The 24,102-nt window shown below is 35.8% G+C and overlaps 7 protein-coding genes across 7 annotated transcripts; all 7 read left to right on the forward strand.

Moving 5' to 3' along the window:
• The first annotated feature begins 5,223 nt into the window (after nt 1-5,223).
• On the forward strand, nt 5,224-5,736 carry LOC122591437 (probable receptor-like protein kinase At5g38990). The gene has a single exon (XM_043763705.1). The coding sequence runs from the start codon at nt 5,224-5,226 to the stop codon at nt 5,734-5,736; it is 513 nt and encodes a 170-aa protein (XP_043619640.1).
• A 586-nt stretch (nt 5,737-6,322) lies between these two features.
• Nucleotides 6,323-7,758, forward strand: LOC122594207 (G-type lectin S-receptor-like serine/threonine-protein kinase At1g34300). The gene has a single exon (XM_043766676.1). The coding sequence runs from the start codon at nt 6,481-6,483 to the stop codon at nt 7,576-7,578; it is 1,098 nt and encodes a 365-aa protein (XP_043622611.1). The 5' UTR covers nt 6,323-6,480; the 3' UTR covers nt 7,579-7,758.
• A 1,377-nt stretch (nt 7,759-9,135) lies between these two features.
• On the forward strand, nt 9,136-10,447 carry LOC122590474 (G-type lectin S-receptor-like serine/threonine-protein kinase At1g34300). The gene has a single exon (XM_043762676.1). It carries the CDS (start codon nt 9,151-9,153, stop codon nt 10,294-10,296), a length of 1,146 nt encoding a protein of 381 aa, XP_043618611.1. The 5' UTR covers nt 9,136-9,150; the 3' UTR covers nt 10,297-10,447.
• Nucleotides 10,448-11,618: 1,171 nt separating this feature from the next.
• LOC122591438 (G-type lectin S-receptor-like serine/threonine-protein kinase At1g34300) lies at nt 11,619-12,731 on the forward strand. Its single transcript, XM_043763707.1, has one exon. The coding sequence runs from the start codon at nt 11,634-11,636 to the stop codon at nt 12,729-12,731; it is 1,098 nt and encodes a 365-aa protein (XP_043619642.1). The 5' UTR covers nt 11,619-11,633.
• A 1,063-nt stretch (nt 12,732-13,794) lies between these two features.
• Nucleotides 13,795-15,151, forward strand: LOC122594391 (G-type lectin S-receptor-like serine/threonine-protein kinase At1g34300). Its single transcript, XM_043766856.1, has one exon. The coding sequence runs from the start codon at nt 13,867-13,869 to the stop codon at nt 14,965-14,967; it is 1,101 nt and encodes a 366-aa protein (XP_043622791.1). The 5' UTR covers nt 13,795-13,866; the 3' UTR covers nt 14,968-15,151.
• A 2,670-nt stretch (nt 15,152-17,821) lies between these two features.
• LOC122590513 (G-type lectin S-receptor-like serine/threonine-protein kinase At1g34300) lies at nt 17,822-19,042 on the forward strand. Its single transcript, XM_043762711.1, has one exon. It carries the CDS (start codon nt 17,872-17,874, stop codon nt 18,970-18,972), a length of 1,101 nt encoding a protein of 366 aa, XP_043618646.1. The 5' UTR covers nt 17,822-17,871; the 3' UTR covers nt 18,973-19,042.
• A 1,267-nt stretch (nt 19,043-20,309) lies between these two features.
• Nucleotides 20,310-21,667, forward strand: LOC122591439 (G-type lectin S-receptor-like serine/threonine-protein kinase At1g34300). Its single transcript, XM_043763708.1, has 2 exons — nt 20,310-20,349; nt 20,451-21,667. The coding sequence occupies exons 1-2, from the start codon at nt 20,310-20,312 to the stop codon at nt 21,665-21,667; spliced, it is 1,257 nt and encodes a 418-aa protein (XP_043619643.1).
• Nucleotides 21,668-24,102: the final 2,435 nt, after the last annotated feature.

The raw sequence follows: 24,102 nt of genomic DNA on the forward strand, positions 1-24,102 counted from the left end.
CTTTGGCATTATCAAAGAACATCAGTATCAAAACAAGTCTCATGAAAGCTTGCTTACAAGAAACCAAATTCTTCTAGACCACAACATGAAACGTGTCAGCACTTCCAACTCTTCTATCTCTGCTTCACTTGATAAACTAAAGGAAGAAGTGGCTAAATCAGTCAAAGTTGCTGAAATTCCTGGTCTTTTGTCATCTCTAGAACAACTCTCTCAATCAAACATTCTTTTCACTACTCATCTCCATCAATTACACAACACTATCTCCTCTCTCTCCAAACACCAAGATGATTTTCAAACTTCTATCACCCAAGAGATGACTTCTCTAAAAAATAAACTTTTCTCTCAAACACCCTTTCAAGTTGCTGTTGACAAGCAGTTACTTGAAGAATCTGTCAACAAAACCACAAAACTTGAAGAAGAGGTTCGCAACTTGAAAGGCATGATGATTGAAATGCTGGCCCTCCTCAAAAAAGTTCGAGTAGCAGCAGCGAGTTCCTCAGCTGCTTCCAATGGGGAGAAAGCTGATGATAAGGTCCCACCAACAACACAAGAAACTAAGCCTGCTGAGAAGGTAGTTGAACCAACAACAAATGTTGAGGGGGAGCAAGTCAAAGAAAAAGTGTTCGCTGCTGACAGTGCACCAGCAAGGCCACTTAATGTCTCTACTTTCAAGCCAACTGCTGAATTCCATGCTGCCCTTGAAAAGAAATATGCTGATAAAGGTAAAGCAGCTGTGACCACTACAAGCAAGCCCCCTAAGATTCCCTCTTCAGCAAGGGAACAACAAGAAAAGCTCATGTCTGGAGCGTTTCCCAATCCCTCACTATCATCAACAACTGCTGAACTTACTCCCACAGAAATTGTACTTCAAGAAGAACTGAAACAAAAGAAAAGGGAAAGAAGAACTTACTGAGAAGTTTATAAGTGAGCAGATTGTTGGTGAGGAACTAAAAGATGCTTATGATGAAGTAAAAAGATTGGCTTAGCAGTCTGGTGGTCTTGAAGCACTAAAGAAGAAAGAGGCAGAGTTCTTTTGCCAACAGAACAAAGAACTTTGAAGAAAGTCAAAGACTCTACCTCAAATCATGGGAAGTTATGCAGAGAAAAGAGGAGATCATGTTTGTCAAGGTCTCGCTCACTCAACAAGGAATGAATCTCAGCATTCAGAGAAAAGGTGTGCCCAAGCTATATACATTGAAAAATGTCACCAAAGATACACTTGGGCCAACTGAATGGATTGAAATTTTTAAGTTGATCAAGGACAAGATGGGTGTAACATATGATCCCTTGATCAAGATGGAAGGCGAGCAGATAAAGCACACACGAAAAATGGAGCAAAAATATAAAGTCCAAGACTCCCTGCTCAGCACTGCAAGACATCCATTTCCTCATCCTCTTCAGCAACAGAAAATTGGTGTCAAGAGGACAGCCTCTGGTCAAGCAACTTCTAAGCTTCCCTCTATTCTCAGAGCTGTGCCTAAGTCAAACATTGAAAATGAGCCAATGCTAAATCTCAGGATGCCATCAAGAACGCTCTTTATTGATGGTGCATATGATGAGAAGCTGGGAGGTTTCTGTTTTTGCAATATCCATGGTCATGAACTCTTTTTCAAGACCAATGAAATTGGAATTGCTCCCTCTAGATGTCTTGTAAAGTTAAGAAAGTATTGCATCAAGCTGATTGATCAAGAATTGTTGAAGCTTGAAAGACAAAAGGATAAAGCATTCATTGAAGCGAAGGAAGAATGTCAGTGGGAGTAAATAAGTCTTGTAATTTCTTGTGAAAATGATGTGTATTGTAAAAGTGTTTGTCATATATATAATATCAACATTCCCTCAATTTACTTGTTATTCTAATTACTTCAAGCGACTCATATTTAGCTAAGTCTCCTCAGCGAATAGGGGGAGATTGTTGAGTCATGGATTTGCTGAGAGACTCAGCGAGGTACTTCATCAGCGAGCTCTCAACGACCTCTATTATCTTCTAGTTAAAGGATAAGTTCAATGACTCTCTGTCATACTTTGTAAGTCAAATATGGGCGGGAAAACAAGGGCGCGTGGTGCAAGATCAAGAAGAAGCCATGTGACCTTATACGGATTTAGTACTAAGGAGTTTCTCTTTCATGCTGTTTTAGGAAACAAACAATATGAAGAAAGAAGAACTCTGCAGATCTGAACCATCCTCCAATAGATGGTTGACAACCTTCATGTGTCAACATCTATTGGTCGGGTTGTCATGTGATTCTCATCTTTGCCTATATAAAGAATCACTTGACCTAGCCGCAACTCTTGTTGGTTTTTTGTTCTACAATTGTTACTTCCTGTGTTCTTTCATTTATTGTAGAACAGTTAAGTTTTTGTGTGTTCAAAAACTTAACAAGTATTTTCTCTTCTTCTTCTTTGTAAACCGACCATGTATTCACTGTTTAATTAATAAATACATATGATCAAACGTGTTTACATTCTTGCCTTACATTTCTAGTATAATTTACTTTAATCATATAATCGTTGCAAACTTGGGACTTTCAGTTGGTATCAGAGCGGTGGTTCGATACACCGAATCTGATCTGAGTAAAAGTTTGCAAGATTTTTTTTCTGTACTTTTATTTTTCTACATCTAAAACAAGAAAAACGGCGACCTCGCTGGTATTAAGTCTGACTGCTAATATCCCTTGGTGACAAAATGATTTTAGTAGAAAAAAATTATAATGTATTGTAAGTATTTTTGTTTGGTGTTTAGAAGTAGATTCACTTTCTGTAGGAAATTGTTTTATGTGTCCTTGTTAGTTACTGGAAATCAAGAATGACATAAGTAAGATTATTTTCTTATATACCGTGTTTACTTCTGTTTCGTTAAGTTGAAATCAAGTAGGATAAGTTCATATTATTTACAATTATAAACTTTATATTTGTATTTGATAAGTTGGTTTTTGTTCGATGGTTTGGGCTTGGGTATTGGATTTATTTAATTAGCCTCTTGGATTATGGGTACAAGGGATTTGTTGGTTTAGGGCTATGGAATTGTCTTTGTGGGCCAAGAGTTATGATGTTTGATGCTTTATTATAGGCTGATAGTTTTGGTTTTTGGGTTGTGGCGTATGGACCAGCGGAGCTGAAGAAAAGAGCCGTGAAGAGAGATTTATTTGAAGACAACTGTTTTTTCATTTATGTTTTTTATGTTATATTCAAGTTTTGTAATATTTTTGGTAATTGGTTATTGTTCTTATTTTTTGATCTTAGCTTTATGCTTTGAAATGTTCACTAATTCTTCTTGTAAAGTGACATCTCCTAGGGGGATGCATATACTTTTTTGTATTATTTTATTCTCTTATTATATATATTTGCCAAGGGTACATGCCCTTTTACCCACATAAAAAAAGGCAAAAAATCTTGAACAGTTTATACGTGTTGAGTGGGTTATTAGAATATGGTAAAAAAATTTGGATAGTTTAAATCTTGCTCGTTAAATCATCTAAAGTATTTTCAAGGTAAAAAATCTTCTAAGTGGATTTAGTAGAAAAGGTTTAGTGTTCTTTATAAAGAAAACAATAAAATATAAAAAATATTAATACAATAAAAAATAAATGTCTTTTAAAAGTTAAACTAATAAACCCAAATGTAAAGTGTCCTATTAGAATATGTTATAATATGACTTTATTAAATTATAGTTCTTTAAAACTATTGTTTTATGACTTAAATATCAAGTGTCGTATTATGTTGCATTATAATGATACCATAAAAAATAAGCATCTTATAAAAGTTTAACTAATAAAACCCAAATGTCAAGTGTCCTATTAAGTTATGTTATAATAGGACTTTATTAAATAATGGTTTTTTAAAGCTATTGTTTTATGACTTTAATATCAAGTGTCCTATATTTTGGTGCATGATAATAATACCATAAAAAATAAGCGTCTTTTAAAAGTTAAACTAATAAATTCCAAATGTCAAGTAACTTATTAAGTTATGTTATAATAGGACACTATCAAATTATGGTTCTTTAAAACTATTGTTTTATGACTTAAATATCAAGTGTCCTATTATGTTGCATAATAATAATACCATAAAAATAAAGGGTTCTATAAAAGTTAAACTAATAAAATCCAAATGTTAAGTGTCCGATTAAGTTATGTTATAATAGGACTCTATCAAATAATGGTTTTATAAAGCTATTGTTTTATGACTTAAATATCAAGTGTCCTATATTATGATATATGATAATAATATCGCAACAAGTAAGCATCTTATAAAAGTTAAACTAATAAAACCCAAATGTCAAGTGGCCTATTGAGTTATGTTATAATAGGACTATATTAAATAATGGTTCTTTAAAGCTATTGTTTTATGACTTAAATATCAAGTGTCCTATACCATGATGTATGATAATAATACCGCAACAAATAAGCGTCCTATAAAAGTTAAACTAATGAAACTCATATGTCAAGTGTCCTATTAAGTTATGTTATAATAGGACTCTATCAAATAATGGTTCTTTAAAACTATTGCTTTATGACTTAAATATCAAGTGTCCTATTACGGTGGATGATAATAATACCACAAAAATTAAGCGTCCTCTAAAAGTTAGACTAATAAAACCCAAATGTCAAGTGTCCTATTAAGTTATGTTATAATAGGACTCCATCAAATAATGGTTTTCTAAAACTATTGTTTTATGACTTAAATATCAAGTGTACTATTATTATGTATGATGATAATACCACAAAAAATAAGCGTCCTACAAAAGTTAAATTAATGAAACCGAAATGTCAAGCGTCCCATTAAGTTATATGTTATAATAGGATACTATCAAATTATGGTTCTTTAAACCTATTGTTTGATGACTTAAATAAGCGTTTTATAAAATTAGACTAATAAAACTCAAGTTTGAAGTGTCCTATTAGGTTATGTTATAATAGGATCCCTGACAATCAAGTGTCATATTAAATAACTTCTTAGGACACCGTTTAATTAACTTGTATTATAAAAGGACCTTAAATATAATTTTGTCCTATTAAAGAGTTTTTAGGACACTGTTTTAAAAGCGTCCTACAAAGGGTCCTAAAAGGCCATTATTTTGTCCTAAAAGACATGCATGGGCCCATCTACCAGTGAGTTTACTATCATCCTTTAAAATTATATCTAGAGGTCATTGCTTCTACTTATGGAACCAATAATACTGCTACTGATAGACTAATAGTAGTATTGCGACTAGCTAGCAATATAATGGCAGGGTCCAAGCCTTCGACCTCCAACTACACCTCGGTACAATGGTCACAACCATGTCGTCAAATAGACTATCCTGAAATTCTTTTAGCAACCGAAAACTTTAACGAATCATTAGTAATTGGGTGCAGTGGTTTTGGAAATGTTTACAAAGGCAACATCAACAATGGATCAAAGCTAGTTGTTGCTGCCATTAAACGTTTGGATTCTATGTCTGACCAAGGGGAATCCGAGTTCTGGGCTGAAGTTGAAATGCTATCCAAGTTACGTCATGCTTATCTAGTGTCTTTGATCGGTTATTGTAGTTACGAAAAAGAGTTTATCCTTGTCTATGAATATATGCCCAATGGAGCATTGGGTGATCATCTTCATAAACTTGGTACCCGTCTTTCCTGGCGTCAACGACTCTGGATCTGCATTGGTGTTGGTCGTGGGTTAGACTACCTCCATACTGGTACAGGAATTGAGTTCGGGGTTCTACTTATGGAACTAATAATACTGCTACTGATGTGATAGACTATGGCGACTAGCTAGCAATAGAATGGCTGGATCCAAGCCTTACAATAAATGATTACATAACAACAAAACCAAGACTCCAAAAGTCATATTATATTGGTCCACCATTGCTAAGCTTATGCCAGAGATTTTAATGAATAATGACACTGCAACAAACAGAACACAAATTCCAAACAGCCTAATTACTAAAAATTAATCTCTTCATATATAAGTTCCAAGCTTATAGATAATGTTCTTTTCTTTCTAACATTATGTCAAGTGTTGCTGTTCAAGCTGTTCTGTTAACCATAGGTAAGTTCTATTGCACCATCTTAGGAATCAAACATTGAGGGCACCAATTTACTTGTTATTTGACATTCTAGAAAAATGGATCGGGGTCCTTGTTTATGCTTCCCAGAAAGGATTGAGTTTTTCGTACTGACGTAACCAACCTAAGTCCCTAACCAAATTCCATGGTCATTTACTAGACTCTTTCCCTAATTAACCTTCCTAAGGTTTCTACCCAATGAGGTTTGGACCCGGGTCTCTTCTCAGACCATTAGGGTGCCTTAACATGCCTAACATATTTTTAAATCTTAATGTACTAGGTTTCTCTTTGCAGGTAGTATTCTAATAGTACTGGTCACCTACTGCGTGTTATTATTTATATTATCTTTTAAGAAAAAAGGGCCATTAGTAAACCCTGTTGAGAACATAAAGCAGGATTCATTAGTAGATGACTCTCGGTTTAGTCCCTTGGCCATGGTCCAGTTCCTGGATGACATGAAAAGGGAAAAGCCCATTCAGTTCACCTCTCAGCAACTAAGAATAGCCACCGACAACTTTACTATCAAACAGGGTTCAGGTGGCTTTGGGACTGTTTACAAGGGTATCATCAGTAACAACACACCTGTAGCAGTAAAAGTACTCGATGGGACTTCCGACAAGAGCACTGGGCAACAGTTCATGGCTGAAATGAGCATAATGGGAAGAACCCATCAGTTTAATTTGGTTAGGCTATACGGATTTTGCTTTGTGTCAACTTTAAGAGCTCTTGTATACGAGTTTATGGTAAATGGCTCTTTGGATCACTATTTGTTTAAAGCTGACAAAAAAACTATTTTAGGGTTCGAGAAGCTCCACGAAATTGCATTGGGGACGGCAAGAGGTATCACATACTTGCACGAAGACTGTCATCAAAGAATAGTCCACTATGATATCAAACCAGGAAACATCCTGTTGGATTCCAATTTTTGTGCAAAAGTTGCTGATTTTGGTTTAGCCAAACTTTGCAATAGTGATAACTCTCATATAACCATGACTGCAAGACGCGGTACCCCAGGCTATGCTGCACTGGAGCTGTGGATGCCTTTCCCAGTTACACACAAATGTGATGTTTATAGTTTTGGGATGCTACTTTTTGAGATCATTGGTAGGAGAAACAACATGGATATGACTTTTGGTGATAGCCAACAATGGTTTCCGGTGTGGGCATGGGGCAAATATGAAAAGAAACAATTGAAGGATTTGATGATACCTTGCGGGATCGCAAAGGAGGATGAAGAAGTTGTGGAAAGGATGCTTAAGGTTGCTCTTTGTTGTGTTCAGTATAGGCCCGAGACTAGGCCTATGATGAGCATTGTCGTGAAACTATTGGAAGGCGTTGTAGAGGTCCCGGATCCTCTAAATCCTTTTACACATCTATTGTCAGGCGTTAGTGAGGTGGGTGATTCTTTGACTCAAATGGCGTGGAATGTTGGTGGCTTAGATTGGTCTTCATCTGAAGCGGTATCCAAGTCTACAATGGTAATGGAAACACCAATTATGAAGAAATATGAGATCACAATTGCATCAGTGTAATCACATTGAGTGATAGAGTATCAATGGGTATGAGTGTTATTGTTATAATTAAGTGCTGCTTGGTTAATATTAGAATAGATAGAATGTAATCATACCAATGCATGAATGTTGTTAAGCAATTTGGTGTGCCATTGAGGACTTGTTATGGCATTTGCATTTGGTGTCAAACTTTTGTTATTTCATGTTAGCTCTTAGAAGCTTGCTCTGTTTTTTCTGATTTTGCTTACAATTGGCCACTTCGTCATAAAGATGTTTATTGGTTGTTTAAGTATAAAGTAAGTGCCCGCCTTTTCCCTTTATGTTGCAATTGTGGCATATAACTAGTACCAAATGATTGGATGCCGGGATGGAGCCTGTGCCAGCGGCTTCATAGTATTGTTATACATTAGCGGATTTATAAATATAACTACATCAATACTACACCAAAAGCGCTAAATCTTAGGAGAAAAATATATAATCTCAGCAGGGTTGAGTGACCTGTGCTTGGCTCTACATAACCCGTCTGATTATATGTTTGACTTATCTACCCAAGCGGGATGCCTCGAGTTAGGAGGAATGAAATTACATTGCCATTGGAGCTGTTACATGGACACGCTCTTTTAAACAAGACCGAATGCATAAATTTTCCAATTCTATATAGACAAGCGAAGTAGCCAACACACAGCATATTACCAAAGCTCAAGTCTAGTAAACAGATAAGAAATGTTTTTTTTTTTTTTTCTGGGTAAGAGGGCAAAATCGAAATGCAAAATCTTTATATGAACTAGCATTAACTGGCAAGGTATGCACATATTTCATGTAAACGTAAACTAGCATACATTCGACAATGATTGTAAAGATTGGTTATTTACTTGGTATTCGTTGCTCTTTAGCCCTAATCCGTTATAGTTTTGTCTATGTAAAATAGACCCATGGCCATCCCTACTCCCAAATAGTGTTTTAGTAGGACACATTCCCATGAAGTTTCCCCTGAGAGTTACTCTTCTGTCTCATCTGTTTGTCATCTGTCCCAACCACCCAATATAAACCTAACGTATAAAGTTGTAATATGCTATTTTCATACAGCTTAATAAAACATTTTATCTATGCCATCCAAATTTTGTCAGGGAAAAAACAAATTCACTTAGTATTTCTTTTCTTGACCAAATCAAATGGATATACCATTGTTGAGGATATCCTGTAGAAGATTGAAATAACAAAACGGCATGTCATTTTCATTGGCTAAACCTTGGCGTTGTCTCCGGTTGTTCAAGATATTAATGTAACTCTAGCTTACAAGTTCTAACATAAAATTTGTGTATGGAACTTTTCACAGTGTCAATGAATAAGACTCCATGTAAACTGTATCAATTTTCGAATCTTTAAAGGTTTCATTTTGAATTTTTAATAATCATAGTAGCGTTATGTCAAACGATGTCGATGTTGCTATTTTCATCATTGGTAAGTTTTTCTACCCGATCTTTAATCATGGGAGAAGTTTTTGAATAGTTTGTTGATCTTAATGGTTCTTCTTTTGCAGTGGTTGTGGTAAAGATAGCCATCGTTGTGTATGTTTGCCATAGAAGATCTAAGATGAGAGTGGATCCACTGGTTAATGACGCCCGTTTTATTCCGTTGACCATGGTCAAATTTCTGGACAACATGGAACGAGAAAAGCCCATTCGGTTTACATCACAGCAGCTAAGAATAGCAACAGAAAACTTCAGCATCTTATTGGGTTCAGGCGGGTTTGGGACAGTTTACAAGGGGATCTTTAGCAATGGAACGGCTGTGGCAGTGAAAGTACTTAAAGGGAGCTCTGACAAGAGAATAGAAGAACAATTCATGGCGGAAGTAAGCACAATGGGAAGAACCCATCACTTTAATCTTGTTAGGCTTTTTGGGTTTTGCTTTGAGTCAAGTTTAAGGGCTCTCGTATACGAGTTCATGGTTAATGGATCTTTAGATAACCATTTGTTTAAATCAAACAAAGGGGATATGATAGGGTTCGGGAAGCTTCAAGAGATTGCGGTGGGAACTGCAAGAGGCATAGCATACTTGCACGAGGAATGTCCTCAGAGAATAGTTCACTATGATATCAAACCAGGAAATATACTGTTGGATTCTAACTTTTGTGCAAAAGTAGCCGATTTTGGATTAGCCAAACTTTGCAACAGGGATAACACTCATATAACAATGACAGGAGGACGGGGTACCCCAGGCTATGCTGCACCCGAGCTTTGGATGCCTCTCCCGGTTTCTCACAAATGTGATGTTTATAGTTTCGGCATGCTGCTTTTCGAGATCATAGGGAGGAGAAGAAACATGGACGTGACTCTGGGTGATAGTCAGCAGTGGTTCCCGAAATGGGTGTGGGATAAACATGAAAAGAAACAACTGAAAGAATTGATGATAGTCTGCGGAATTGAGGAACAAGACCAAGAAGCTGTGGAAAGGATTCTTAAGGTAGCTCTATGTTGTGTACAGTATAGGCCGGAGACTAGGCCAGTGATGAGCATTGTTGTGAAAATGTTGGAAGGAGCTTTAGAGGTACCAGAGCCTTTAAATCCTTTTTTGTATTTATTTTCAGGGGTAAATGAAGCTAATGATTCTTTGGCTCGACTAGCATGGAATGGTGGTGGTTCAAATTGGTCTTCATCAGAAGTAATCACCAGGTCTACTGTGGTCACAGGGACCCCTCTCATGAAGAGATATGAGATCACAATGGCCTCCGAGTAATGACGAGAACATTATTTAGATCATATTTTGTGAAGTGAGATTTACCGTTATTAAGTGTGATAATATCATAAAGCAAAGAGTGGGGGATGAAGTACTTATGATACATCCAGTTCATTCAAAGCGCTTTTAAAAACACATACAAGCAATCCAAGTCGTTATACGTCTATAGATCTGAACTTTTAATACAATAGTGTAGCATTGAAGTTCTTAACACAACACTGCATGTCGGCCTTGTATCCACCACCTCTGTTCTGTAACCCTTAGTTGCTTTTCATCCTATTACTTGTTTCATATTCTAACATTCTAAATTGTTTTTAGTGTAATCCAAACACAATGCATAGTGTTTAAACATATGCACAGGTTGCAAATTCATATTAATCATCATAATTTAATTCTTCCTGTGTGTATATACGGACATAAATCTTTGATACCACATCATTTTGGTAAAAGAACCATCTCTAAGTAGTCTAGCAGGAACATGTTCAGAAGTTTTTTCCTTGATTCAAACCTCACTTGGTAAATATCTTATGATGGCGAGGGAAAAGTCTAAGAAACAGTTATAATTTGCTATATGAAAAAAACAAAATATTCCTATCTTAAAGCTACCTTTTAGCTCATTTACTTGGTTGTAAATTATTGGCAACCTATTTGCTAACATTTTTACCAGGTATCAAACGCGCTTTGATAGAAGATTAAATAGCAACAAAAACAAAAGTCATAGTTATTAACTTTTTACCTTATATTCTGTGGCCGGCAATAGACGTGAATGAATAATGACACAGGAACAAACAGCCGAATGACTAAAGATATCCTCCATCCTCATAAAATAAGTCTCTTTATAAATAATTTTCTCGTCTTTCTAACGTTATGGTATCTCCTGTTCTTATTATCTTTGGTAAGATCTATTGCACAACCTAAGGAAATAAATCTTGAGGGCACCTTAACACTTGTAACTTAACCTCCGAAAAACTAGTAATTGGATAGGAATCCTTGTTCAGGCTTCTCGGGGAGAATCAAGCCTTTCCCTCTAGTATAAGCAGCCTAAACCATATTCCAATGCCATTTACTAGATTTTGTTCCTAACCATCCCAAGGTTCATAACCAATGAGGTTTGAACCCGGGCCTCTTATCAGATCAATTGGATGCCTTGACGTGCTAAACATCCTAACTTATTTCCAAATATTAATGTATTTGATTTATCTTTTGCAGGTTCTTTGATGGTAATTTGCGGATTTATTTTCTTTTTGAGTTGGATTTTAGGATTATTAGATGGTGGAATATTTTCTATAAAAAACGAGGAGCCATTAGTAAAACATTCCCGGTTTATTCCCTTGGCCATGGTCCAGTTCTTGAATGACATGGAAAGGGAAAAGCCCATTCAGTTCACCTCTCGGCAGTTAAGAATAGCAACAGACAACTTTACCATCCAATTGGGTTCAGGTGGGTTTGGGACTGTTTATAAGGGTATCATCAGTAACAACACACCTGTAGCAGTCAAAGTGCTAAATGGGACTTCTGACAAGAGCATTCAGAAACAATTTATGGCTGAAATGAGCACAATGGGAAGAACCCATCACTTTAATCTGGCTAGACTGTACGGATTCTGCTTTGAGTCAACTTTAAGAGCTCTTGTGTACGAGTTTATGGTAAATGGCTCTTTGGATCACTATTTGTTTAAAGAGGACAAAAAAACTATTATAGGGTTCAAGCAACTCCGTGAGATTGCACTAGGGACTGCAAGAGGCATCACTTACTTGCATGAAGAATGTCCTCAAAGAATAGTTCACTATGATATCAAACCAGGAAACGTACTCTTGGATTCAAATTTTTGTGCAAAAGTATCCGATTTTGGTCTAGCAAAACTTTGCAACAGGGATAGTTCTCACATAAGTATGACCGGAGGACGGGGGACCCCAGGCTACGCAGCACCTGAGCTATGGATGGCTCTCCCAGTTACACAAAAATGTGATGTATATAGTTTTGGGATGCTACTTTTTGAGATCATCGGAAGGAGAAGAAACATGGACACAAGTCTTGTTGAAAGCCAACATTGGTTCCCAGTATGGGCATGGGGCAAATATGAAAAGAAACAATTGAAGGATTTGATGATAGCTTGTGGGATTGCAGAGGAGGACGAAGAAGTTGTGCAGAGGATGCTTAAGGTGGCCCTTTGTTGTGTCCAGTATAAGCCCGAGACTAGGCCTGTGATGAGCATCGTTGTGAAGATGTTGGAAGGGGCTTTAGAGGTTCCGGAACCTCTAAATCCTTTTACACATCTGCTTTCAGGGGTTAGTGAGGCGGGTGATTCTTTGGCTCAAATGGCATGGAATGTTGGTGGCTTAGATTGGTCTTCATCTGAAATGTTATCCAAATCTACACTAGTAAACGAAAAAGCCATTATGAAGAAATATGAGATCACAATTGCATCAGTGTAATCACATTGCGCGATAATGTATCAATTGGTATAATTTTTTTTGTTATACTCGTAATAAAGTACTACGAGTATTTGGTTGTTATTGGAAAATTATGAATTTAAAATTTAAATGGGAGGCAAAGTTATTTACCACATGGTATATATTTATAACATGATATGCGTATATTTAATACAAAGATGTGGTAAAATTATGAACTTTTGTGATATTAATATCACATTCCTTTAAAAATGGGTTAGTTAATACGAAATAATACAAAACTAAATCACATAGGCAGTTTGAGATTCGAGGTTTCATTTCTACCAAATTTCTTTTAAGATTAAGAACTTGAAAATACCATAACAGAGTGGATATGTGGCTTTTGGCATGAATCATAAGCTAGTGATGAGCTAAATTTTAAGTTTTATCAATTTCATTGGATACGCACCTCATAAGGTGGTAATGAGCTAAGTTTAAAGTTTTAAAAATAGAGTGAAAATGTGGCGTTTGGCACCACTCATAAGGTGGTGATGCAATCTATATATGTAAAATAACTTAAAAAGGAATGTCAATGCTAATTTTTAACACTAATCTAAATGGTCAAAGAGCATACTGTGTCAAATCTTAAGATATATATCCACCACTGCTTATGATACGCCTAATTCTTTGAAGACCCTTTTAAAAACACATACAAACATTCCAAGTCGTTTTCCTTAATTATTGGCTATATATAGATTTTAATTCACTTTTAATACAATAGTTTATCGTAGAAGTACAGGTTCTTAACACAACACTGCAGGCGGGCCTAGTATCCACCATCTCTCTGATGTATGCATTTGTTAAGTACCCCATTGTTAGAGTTGATCAAAATTTCAGCTGTCTGCTTCATCGTAGAAATTATGTCAAGTGAAGGTGTGGTCATTGTCATTGTTCTTGTCGGTAAGTTCTTCAACTCCCATTCTAGGAAGAGCTACGTCACTAGGTTACCCATTAATTATAGTTTTCCAATAATTTCTTGAAGTAATTAATCCTTTTTTCTATTGCAGTTGTTGCTGTTAAGATAGGTATCATTGTTTGTGTATGCAAACATTGTCGTGATGGAAGATCTAATGTGAATACCGAGAAAATTAAAAATGACTCACGCTTTATTCCTGTTGCCATGGTCAAGTTCTTGGATGATATGGAAAGGGAAAAGCCTATTCGGTTCACCTCTCAACAGCTAAGAATAGCCACAGACAACTTCACTATCGTATTGGGTTCAGGTGGGTTTGGGACGGTTTACAAGGGAATATTCTCCAATGGAACTACTATAGCTGTTAAAGTGCTTAATGGTTCCTCAGACAAGAGAATTGAGGAACAATTCATGGCGGAAGTGAGCACCATGGGAAGAACACATCACTTTAATCTAGTTAGGCTCTACGGGTTTTGCTTTGAGTCAAGTTTAAGAGCTCTTGTATACGAGTTCATGGTTAATGGCTCTTTGGATAACCATTTGTTTAAAGCAAACAAAGGGGCGATTATAGGGTTTGAGAAGCTGTATGAGATTGCCGTTGGGACTGCAAGAGGCATCGCTTACTTGCATGAAGAGTGTCCTCAGAGAATAGTTCACTATGATATTAAACCAGGAAATATACTTTTGGATTCAAAGTTTTGTGCAAAAGTAGCGGATTTTGGTTTAGCCAAACTTTGCAATAGGGATAACACTCATATAACCATGACAGGAGGCAGGGGTACTCCGGGCTATGCTGCACCTGAGCTCTGGATGCCTCTACCAGTTACACACAAATGTGATGTATATAGTTTCGGTATGCTACTATTTGAGATCATTGGGAGGCGGAGGAACATGGACGTGACACTTGGTGATAGTCAACAGTGGTTCCCATTATGGGCGTGGAACAAATATGAAAAAAATCAATTGAAGGATCTGATGGTACTTTGTGCAATTGAGGATAAGGACCAAGAAGCTGCGGAGAGGATGCTAAAGGTAGCTCTTGGTTGTGTTCAATATAGACCCGAGACTAGGCCAGTGATGAGTATAATTGTGAAAATGTTGGAAGGCGCATTAGAGGTTCCAGAGCCTGCATTAAATCCTTTTTCGTATCTGTTCTCTGGGGTTAATGAACCTAATGATTCTTTGGCCCGAATTGCATGGAATGGTGGTGGATCGAGCTGGTCTTCGTCTGAAGTGGTCACAAAGTCTACTGTTGTCACGGGGACCCCTCTCATGAGGAGATATGAAATAACAATGGCATCTGACTAATCAGATCAAACAACATTCTTTTTGATCATGTATCAATCATTATGCATAGCTAAGTTGTTTTTAAGTAGACATCTAGGGACTACAGTTTCGTTTTAAAGCCGAAATTATGTGTTTGTTATACTCAAAGTAATATTTTCCTTTTGATTGTAAAGTATCATGTATTTAAGAATATATTAGCATTGATGACGGTATTGTTAGAAAATTTGTTGTTTTATACGAAAATTACATATAGCATATAACAATGTTCAAAATGGGGTTGAGATAAATGTGATGTTGATGCTTAAAAGTTGTGTTATGAGTTAGAGTGTCAATTCATGACTTGAAATATTGTCCCTTGATGACTTTAAAGGGTGTCCTTTCGCGTCTTGAAAGGTTGTCCCTTTGTGATTTGAAATAGTGTCCCTTAGTAACTTGAAAAGGTGTCTAGCTTTAATCACCAACAGAATCACAAAAACACGCACACAATACTCTGGTTGATCCAAAGCCTTTTTCAACACTATGTCTTACGTTCTCTTGTTGAAAGAATAGTTCCAGGTGTTAGGTGACCCCGGCAGTACATACTCCTAAGGTTGTTGTACCTTGAGAGATAAACGGGTTCACTTTCCGAAATCTGTTTTTAGTGACCTTTATTGAACAGAAATCCTCAGTCAACACTTTTTTTATTTTATTTTAACTTTACTTTATGTTCTTCAAAAATTATTTTCAGTTTTTAATTTCTTTTAACTATTGTAATTTTCTTTAATTATTTATATTCTGTCATTATATATCTTTTTCTTATTTCAAATTTCATTGTAACTTTGTATTGTAATTCGAATAAATATTCATTTTGTGAACGGTGTTCCTACAATACATAAATAAATTAATATATTTGTCTAATTTAGGCTTAATTAGTTGCTTATTTTTCTTATTTATGTATGAAGAAGTTCTGAAGGTCTCAGAAATACCTTAATTCGAACCTCACTCGGTAAGTATCTTATGATGGTTAGGGAAAAGTGCAAGTATGACTCATAGCCGACGATTATGGCAAAAAAGAACTCATACCCAATAGGGTAATCCAAAACCCAATATTTTTGGGCCAGGTCCGGGCAAAAGCAGTATTAGAAGAAAATCTCAGAAGGAGAAAAGTTAAAAAATCCATGAAAAATAAATTAAAAGGGAGGCAAAATGTAAAAACCTATAGAAAAATTTAAAAATTCATGAAATTTTTTAAAATATATGACAAAATCTAAATTTCATCTTTGAGTCAATATATTTTAGTTGCTTATTTAGTCTTTTAGTGCCAAGGCTTAGGTGCTAACGTTGATTAAACAAGTGATTTCAAAATAAAGGAAAAATTTAAAGGATCCAGTTACACCTGAAAAAACTCGTTATCCAGTTTATTAAGTAAACGAGAACTCGTCAGGTATGGGTTTGATTTGGGACCGGTATTTTTAATTCCCATGTCTACATTTGAGAATTGTCGTTAGGCTATATACATTTGAGCCAATTAATGGCTTCACTTTCCCTAGGTCATCAAAGACCGGAGGGTTTTTTCTATCATTTGAATATAATCTCGAACAATTCTTTTTACCAAGGTAGTGGTAAGGCTGTTTTCATCTTAAACCCCTTTATACATCGTCGAGATATTATGATCTTAAATCATAAAAAACAACATTGAGTAGTATTTACTTACTTACTTTCATCGGGCACACTGAATAAATATTTATCATTTGTCATTCGGGGATGAGGAAAATGAATGATTGTTATATTTTATGAAAGAGAAAAGTAAAACTTCGCAACTTTTCCACGAAGTTTCCTATTTGTAAGCTACCTTTTACCTCATGTGCACGGTTTCTATTATATTGCCAACATCTCTTATAATAAAACAAAATTGTAATGATACCATTTTATTTTAAAAGAGACTTTCATAACATGTTAATATACAATTTTGATATTTTTATAACATCATCTAAAAGAATTGAAAATGAGCAAAATAAAAAAATTGGTAACTTATTTAAACATTATAATTTTAAAAAGATTTTTAGTAGATAATCACGTAAGATTTCTATTATGATAGATTTTTAAATATAAAACAAATTTTAGATAATAATTACAGTATATATTTGTAATACTCCCGTACTATTTTAAAGTAAAAATATATATGATATTTTAATTATCATTAGATTTTTTAATATAGCTAATGTGATATATATGTTATGATTTTTAAACAAATTATAATTTTATTTTTTAACATTGTTTATTCAAAATATACAATATAAAAGTATTCAACATAATAAAAAATTAAACACGTTCATTGTGTTGTATATCTTATAAAATTCAAGTTTTATTCGGTTGCCCGCGGGTAAATTAACTAGTTTTATATTCAAAATATACAATATAAAAATATTCAACGGGTTCTCGTTTACTATATGGTGGTCTTTAGTGGCACACACTTTTAGTGACATATATTTATATGCCACTATATATATAACTCAATCAAACCCAATGATTATATAGCAAAACCAAAAGTCATAGTCTAACGGTCTCTATAATGAATAGTGACTCTGCAACAAACAAATTCTCAACTATAAATTACTACCATAACAGGGATAAGTTCTAAACAGAGCCTAATTACTAAAAATCACTTCATAAATAAGTCTCTTGTTCTTGTCTTTCTAACATTATGTCAAGTGATGCTCGTGTCACTATCGGCGTTATTTTTTTCCTCACAGGTAGGTTCTATTTTTAATATCAAGTGATGCCTAACATCCAAACATATTTTTAATATCTCATATACTTGGTTTCTATTTTGCAGTATGTTTTGTATTGATGATCCTCTGCAGATTATTATATGACGAAAGACTATCTTTAAGGAAGAAAAAGGAGAAGCCATTAGTGTACGACTCTCGGTTTATTCCCCTGGCCATGGTCCACTTCCTGGATGACATGGAAAGGAAAAAGCCCATTCAGTTCACCTCTCAGCAACTAAGAATAGCCACCGACAACTTGACCATCAAACTGGGTTCAGGTAGGTTTGGGACGGTTTACAAGGGTATCATCAGTAACAACACACCTGTAGCAGTCAAAGTGTTAAATGGGACTTCCGACAAGAGCATTATGCAACAATTCATGGCGGAAGTAAGCACCATGGGAAGAACACATCACTTTAATCTAGTTAGGCTTTACGGGTTTTGCTTTGAGTCAAGTTTAAGAGCTCTTGTATACGAGTTCATGGTTAATGGCTCTTTGGATAACCATTTGTTTAAAGAGGACAAAAAAAGTATTATAGGGTTGGGGAAGCTCCATGAGATTGCACTGGGGACGGCAAGAGGTATCACATACTTGCACGAAGAATGTCCTCAAAGAATAGTCCACTACGATATCAAACCAGGAAATATTATGTTGGATTCCAAATTTTGTGCAAAAGTAGCGGATTTTGGTTTAGCCAAATTTTGTAATAGGGATGACTCTCATATAACCATGACTGCAAGACAAGGTAACCCAGGCTATGCAGCACCCGAGCTATGGATGGCTCTTCCCGTCACACACAAATGTGATGTTTATAGTTTCGGGATGCTACTTTTTGAGATCATTGGTAGGAGAAACAACATGGATACGAGCCTTGGTAATAGCCAAGAATGGTTTCCTGTATGGGCATGGCACAAATATGAAAAGAAACAATTGAAAGATTTGATGATCGCTTGTGGGATTGAAAATAAGGACAAAGAAATTGTGGAGAGGATGCTTAAGGTGGCTCTTTGCTGTGTTCAGTATAAGCCAGAGGCTAGGCCTGTGATGAGCATCGTTGTGAAAATGTTGGAAGGGGCTTTAGAGGTTCCGGATCCTCTAAATCCTTTTACACATCTGTTTTCGGGGGTAAGTGAAGCAGGTAATTCTTTGGCTCAAATGGCATGGAATGTTGGTGGCTTAGATTGGTCTTCATCTGAAGCATTATCCAAATCTACAATAGTAAACGAAACGGCCTATAAAGAAACTAAATATGAGATCACAGTTACATCTGTGTAGTCACATTGCGCGATAATGTATCAATCGCTATGATTGTTTATAATAAAGAACTCTTTGGTTGTTATTGGAAATGAACGATTTTTTAAAATTTAAATGGGAGTTAAATCTACTTATACGATACAAGTATTTAAATTTACCACACGGTATATATTTATAACATGCTATACGAATATCTAATACACAGAGGTGGTAAAATTATGAACTTTTGTGATTTTGTTTTTGGAACATTCAATCTTATTATGTATATGAAATCTAGCAAGATGCTAGTATTACATACAAAAGATCAAGTACGGAGTAGAGTTACATGAAAGGAAAGAGCTCAAAATTGAAAACGGTTCCTTTTAGTCCAGTTAAGGTCAAGGGAGCATTTCCGATTCGTCAGCCACAAGTAGCTCGTGCTTTTAATTTCTTTGAATGCAAAACGTAGAGATGGCTCCTTGTTGGAGAAGATTTTTTCGTTCCGGGTCTTCAATATTATCCACTGGCCTGGTAGGTTAGAATAACTAGCTGGATGATGTGCTTTCTATGGGAGTTTGTCGCGACCAGATTGTGGTACTCATAAAGCTCTCTGAGGGTCATAGATTTTAAGTCCAGGCGTCTTAAAAAATTGTTGTATTAATGCGAGAGAGTCGAAAGAGAAAACCTTCCGCCATTAGTACACCTGTCTCTAATTAAGCAGCCCGCCCTTATGACTCTCTAGCTAACCTGTACAAATCTGGGTAGGAACAGCTGAAGTGAACTTTTGTGATATTATTAATATCACATTCGTTAACAAAACGTTTACTTAATACGAAGTAATACAAAATATATCACATAGGCAGTATTAAATTCGAGGTTTCATTTCTACCTTTTAAGATTTAGAACTTGAGAAAACCATAACAGACCGAGTGGAAATTAATTAATGTGGCTTTTGGCATGACTCATAGGCAGTTTGAGATTCTAGGTTTCATTTCTACCTTTTAATTAAGATTAAGAACTTGAGAAAATACCATAACAGAGTGAAAATGTGGCTTCTGTAATGAACCATAAGGTGGTGATGCAATCTATATATGTAAAATAATAACTTAAAAGGAATGTCAATGCTGATTTTTAACACTAATTTGGATGGTCAAAGAGTATATAGAGTCAAGTGCATACACCCTATCTAAGATATATATATATCCGCCACTGCTTATGATACATCCAATTCTTTCAAGGCGCTTTTAAAAACACATACAAACATTCCAAGTCGTTTTCCTAAATTCTTTCTTGGCTATATATATATACGATATTTAACTTTTAATACAATAGTTTAACGTACAAGTTCAGGTTTTTAACACTACTTGATCGTCGCAATTATGTTGAGTGAAGGTGTGGTCATTGTCATTGTTCTTGTCGGTAAGTTCTCCAACTCCCATCCTTTAGAAGGCAATTCCAAACCCATTAATTATGGTTTAATTTCCAACAATTTCTTGAAGTTATTACTAGTTCTATTGCAGTTCTTGCTCTTAAGATAAGTATCATTGTTTGTGCATGGAAACGTCATTGCAAAGAATCATCTGACGCGAACGCCGAGCTATTTTATAATGACTCACGTTTTATTTCCCTTTCCACGGTCAAGTTCTTGGATGATATGGAAAGGGAAAAGCCCATTCGGTTTACCTCAAAACAGTTAAGGACAGCCACAGATAACTTGTCCGTCGTAGTGGGTTCAGGTGGGTTTGGGACTGTTTACAAGGGAACCTTCATCAATGGAACTCCTATAGCTGTTAAAGTGCTTAATGGTTCCTCAGACAAGACAATTAAGGAACAATTTATGGCGGAAGTGAGCAACATGGGAAGAACAAATCACTTTAATCTAGTTAGGATCTACGGCTTTTGTTTTGAGTCAAGTTTAAGAGCTCTTGTATACGAGTTCATGCCTAACGGATCTTTGTATAACCATTTGTTTAATGGAAAAAAAAGCGCGATTATAGGGTTTGAGAAGTTGTATGAGATTGTCGTTGGGACTGCAAGAGGCATTGCATACTTGCATGAAGAGTCTCCTCAGAGAATAGTTCACTATGATATTAAACCAAGCAACATATTGTTGGATTCAAGGTTTTGTGCAAAAGTAGCTGATTTTGGTTTAGCAAAACTTTGCGACAGGGATAACACTAGTATAACCATGACTGGAGGAAGCGGTACTCCAGGCTATGCTGCACCGGAACTTTCATTGCCTTTTCCAGTTACACACAAATGTGATGTATATAGTTTCGGCATGCTACTATTTGAGATCATCGGGAGGCGGAGGAATTACATAGACGTGACACTTGGTGATAGTCAACAGTGGTTCCCGTTATGGGCGTGGAACAAATATGAAAAGAAACAACTGAAGGATCTAACGATCGTTTGTGAAATTGAGGATAAGGACCAAGAAGCAGCGGAGAGGATGCTAAAGGTAGCTCTTTGTTGTGTTCGATATAAGCCCGAGACTAGGCCAAAGATGAGTATAATTGTGAAAATGTTGGAAGGCGCATTAAAGGTTCCAGAGCCTGCTCTAAATCTGTTTTCGTATCTGTTCTCTGGGGCTAATGAACCTAATGATTCTTTGGCCCGAATTGCATGGAATGGTGGTGGATCGAGCTGGTCTCCGTCTGAAGTGGTCACAAAGTCTACTGTTGTCACGGGGACGCCTCTCATGCGGAGATATGAGATCACAATCGCGTCTGACTAATTTGACCGAACAAACAATCTTTTTATTGATGTATACAATCAATATTCATAGATAAGTTGTTTTTATAGTTACCCTTAAACGCCGAAATAATGTGTTTGATACTAAATGTAATATTTTCCTTTTGATTGTAAAGTTTCATGTATTTAAAAATAAATTAGCGTTGATGACCGTATTACCTAGAGTATGTAAATAAATTAATATACTTGTTCAATTTAGCCTTAATTAGTTGATTTTTTTTTGCCTTAATTTTTTTTATGTAGGAAGAGGTTCTGAAGGTCTCACTCGGTAAGTATCTTATAATGGTTAGGGAAAACTCTTAGAAACGGTTATGACTCACACTACTACAAAACTGTCAAATACCGACAGAAGTTTCCGACAGAAACATTTTGTCAGAAATTACTCACAGATTTCCGACAGAATTACGACAGGGAAAGGGTTTCGCGTAAAAACTGAATAAAGCAGATAGAGTTCCGACAGATTAGCGACCGAATTTTGACAGAAATCTAACTTGAAAGAGTGGTGGGCTGTTATTAAGACAAAGCCAAGAAGTGTATATGAAGTTACAGAAGCTGCCAGTGAAGTGAATGAAGTGGGTGATGATGATTACATGGATGAGGAACCTTTTTTTCAAGAAAATGAAAGACTGCTACGTGTAACTGACTTAAGTATAGATGAACTAGTTTGTCTTGTTTCCGGAGAAGCACCCGAGGAGATTGCACAAGTTAGTAACAATGATGGCGATGAAGATACTACAGAAGCTAGTGACGAGGAAGAAGAGTTTCAAGATATATTTGGTGACTCGAATGAGGATTGTGACGATGATCTTGTTTTATCTGATCATTCATCAGATTAGTAGTAGATTATTAACTATTAAAGTTAGTTATATTATGTGGTATCTATTTACATCTGCAATGATTTGTTAGATTAACTATTAAAGTTATTTATTTGTTTACTAATTAACTGTTAAAGTTATGTCTATGTTTATTGCAATAGTTTACTAATTATTATCAAATTTATTTCTTTGTTTACTGATCAACTGTTAAAGTTATGTCTATGTTTATTGCAATAGTTTACTAATTAACTATCAAAGTCATTTTTTTGCTCATTGATCTCTCCTTGATTATATGTTTACTTATTAGTTATTTTTTGAATATTATTTACAAATTCATGGGTCGCGGAGGCGAAAATTGTAGGAGAAGAAATACCACTGGAGGTCGAGGGAACAATACTAATTCGGAAGGTAGCAACAATCCAGATGGACCTCGTCATGAACGCATGTCATCACCACTAAATGAGCACATTTCATCACCAATGTCATCACCTATGGAAGTCAGACTTAGGGATACCTCTCCTAATACCCCTCCTGTTGCCTCTCCCAACGCTTCTTCCAATGCTGATGAGTATAATAGTGAGTCTTCTCAACGTATGGTTCAGGGGTCGAACACAACAGACCACATGCCCGTTCCATATACAAGACATTTCTTATCCCACTTGGGACCGTGTATGTATAATATTTTTTGTGTTCATTTAGACTTATATACATCATGGTTATTAATGTTAATTCACATTATCTTAACTCTTTAGGTTTGATGTACAAGGCGTGTCTGGTGTTGTGCGTGAAATTTTGATGGAGATGTTTGATGGGAATTGGCCAACATTCAGGAAGGTTCCAAAAGCAAATGAAGACTTGATGTGGGAACGTTTCCAGGTATGTGTTTACAAAAGATATCTAGTATGTGTGTGTGTGTGTGAAGTTACAGTTGTCTTTGTAGCAATCTGGTATATAAAAAAAATCTGGTATAATTTTATTATTTATGTCTTTGCAGACAAAGTTTGAGTGGGATTCGCAACATTAATGATATAATTAAGCGAAATTGGAAGCGTCTTCTGAAGCGGCGGTTTCGTGATGTCATGAGGGATGCTCGAGAGGATGCCATAAACCTAGCTAGAGAGAATGGTGTCAATGTTGGGGATGATTGGAGTGTCCTTAAGCCTTTTTACCCAGAATGGATTGATCAACAACACTGGGCAGCCATGATTGACACTTACTAGAATACCAAAAGTTTGGAAAGTCAAATCAGTTAAGAATAAACGAAACAGGGGCACATTAAATGAAGGAAAGATGGCTGCACACTCTGGTGGTTCACGCAACATGATCCATACCCTAGTGTCCATGGTAACTTGTGTTCGAATAACTAAATTGCCCTTTTTAATTTATTAATGTTTTATAAACTAAATTACAAATTTACAATGCTTGTAGGAAAAAAAAGAGGGTCGTCCAGTGACATTCCTAGAAGTCTATGAAACCTTTCACACAATAACAAAAAAATCAGGTTCATCCAGGTCTAGGTCTGGGTCCGGGACTGACACACAAGAGTTTACTACTCCAAAAGCTGCGAATGTTAAGGTAACCTTTTTTATTAGCTAGAGTCTTT

Source organism: Erigeron canadensis, chromosome 3, assembly GCF_010389155.1.
Source record: "Erigeron canadensis isolate Cc75 chromosome 3, C_canadensis_v1, whole genome shotgun sequence".
Classification (NCBI taxonomy): domain Eukaryota; kingdom Viridiplantae; phylum Streptophyta; class Magnoliopsida; order Asterales; family Asteraceae; genus Erigeron; species Erigeron canadensis.

Coding starts and splice junctions, on each gene's coding strand:
- LOC122591437 (XM_043763705.1), top strand. CDS start 5,224: ATGGCAGGGTCCAAGCCTTCGACCTCCAACTACACCTCGGTACAATGG.
- LOC122590474 (XM_043762676.1), top strand. CDS start 9,151: ATGAGAGTGGATCCACTGGTTAATGACGCCCGTTTTATTCCGTTGACC.
- LOC122591439 (XM_043763708.1), top strand. CDS start 20,310: ATGTTGAGTGAAGGTGTGGTCATTGTCATTGTTCTTGTCG. Junction 20,350..20,450: donor CATTGTCATTGTTCTTGTCG/GTAAGTTCTCCA, acceptor GTTCTATTGCAG/TTCTTGCTCTTAAGATAAGT.
- LOC122591438 (XM_043763707.1), top strand. CDS start 11,634: ATGGTCCAGTTCTTGAATGACATGGAAAGGGAAAAGCCCATTCAGTTC.
- LOC122594207 (XM_043766676.1), top strand. CDS start 6,481: ATGGTCCAGTTCCTGGATGACATGAAAAGGGAAAAGCCCATTCAGTTC.
- LOC122590513 (XM_043762711.1), top strand. CDS start 17,872: ATGGTCCACTTCCTGGATGACATGGAAAGGAAAAAGCCCATTCAGTTC.
- LOC122594391 (XM_043766856.1), top strand. CDS start 13,867: ATGGTCAAGTTCTTGGATGATATGGAAAGGGAAAAGCCTATTCGGTTC.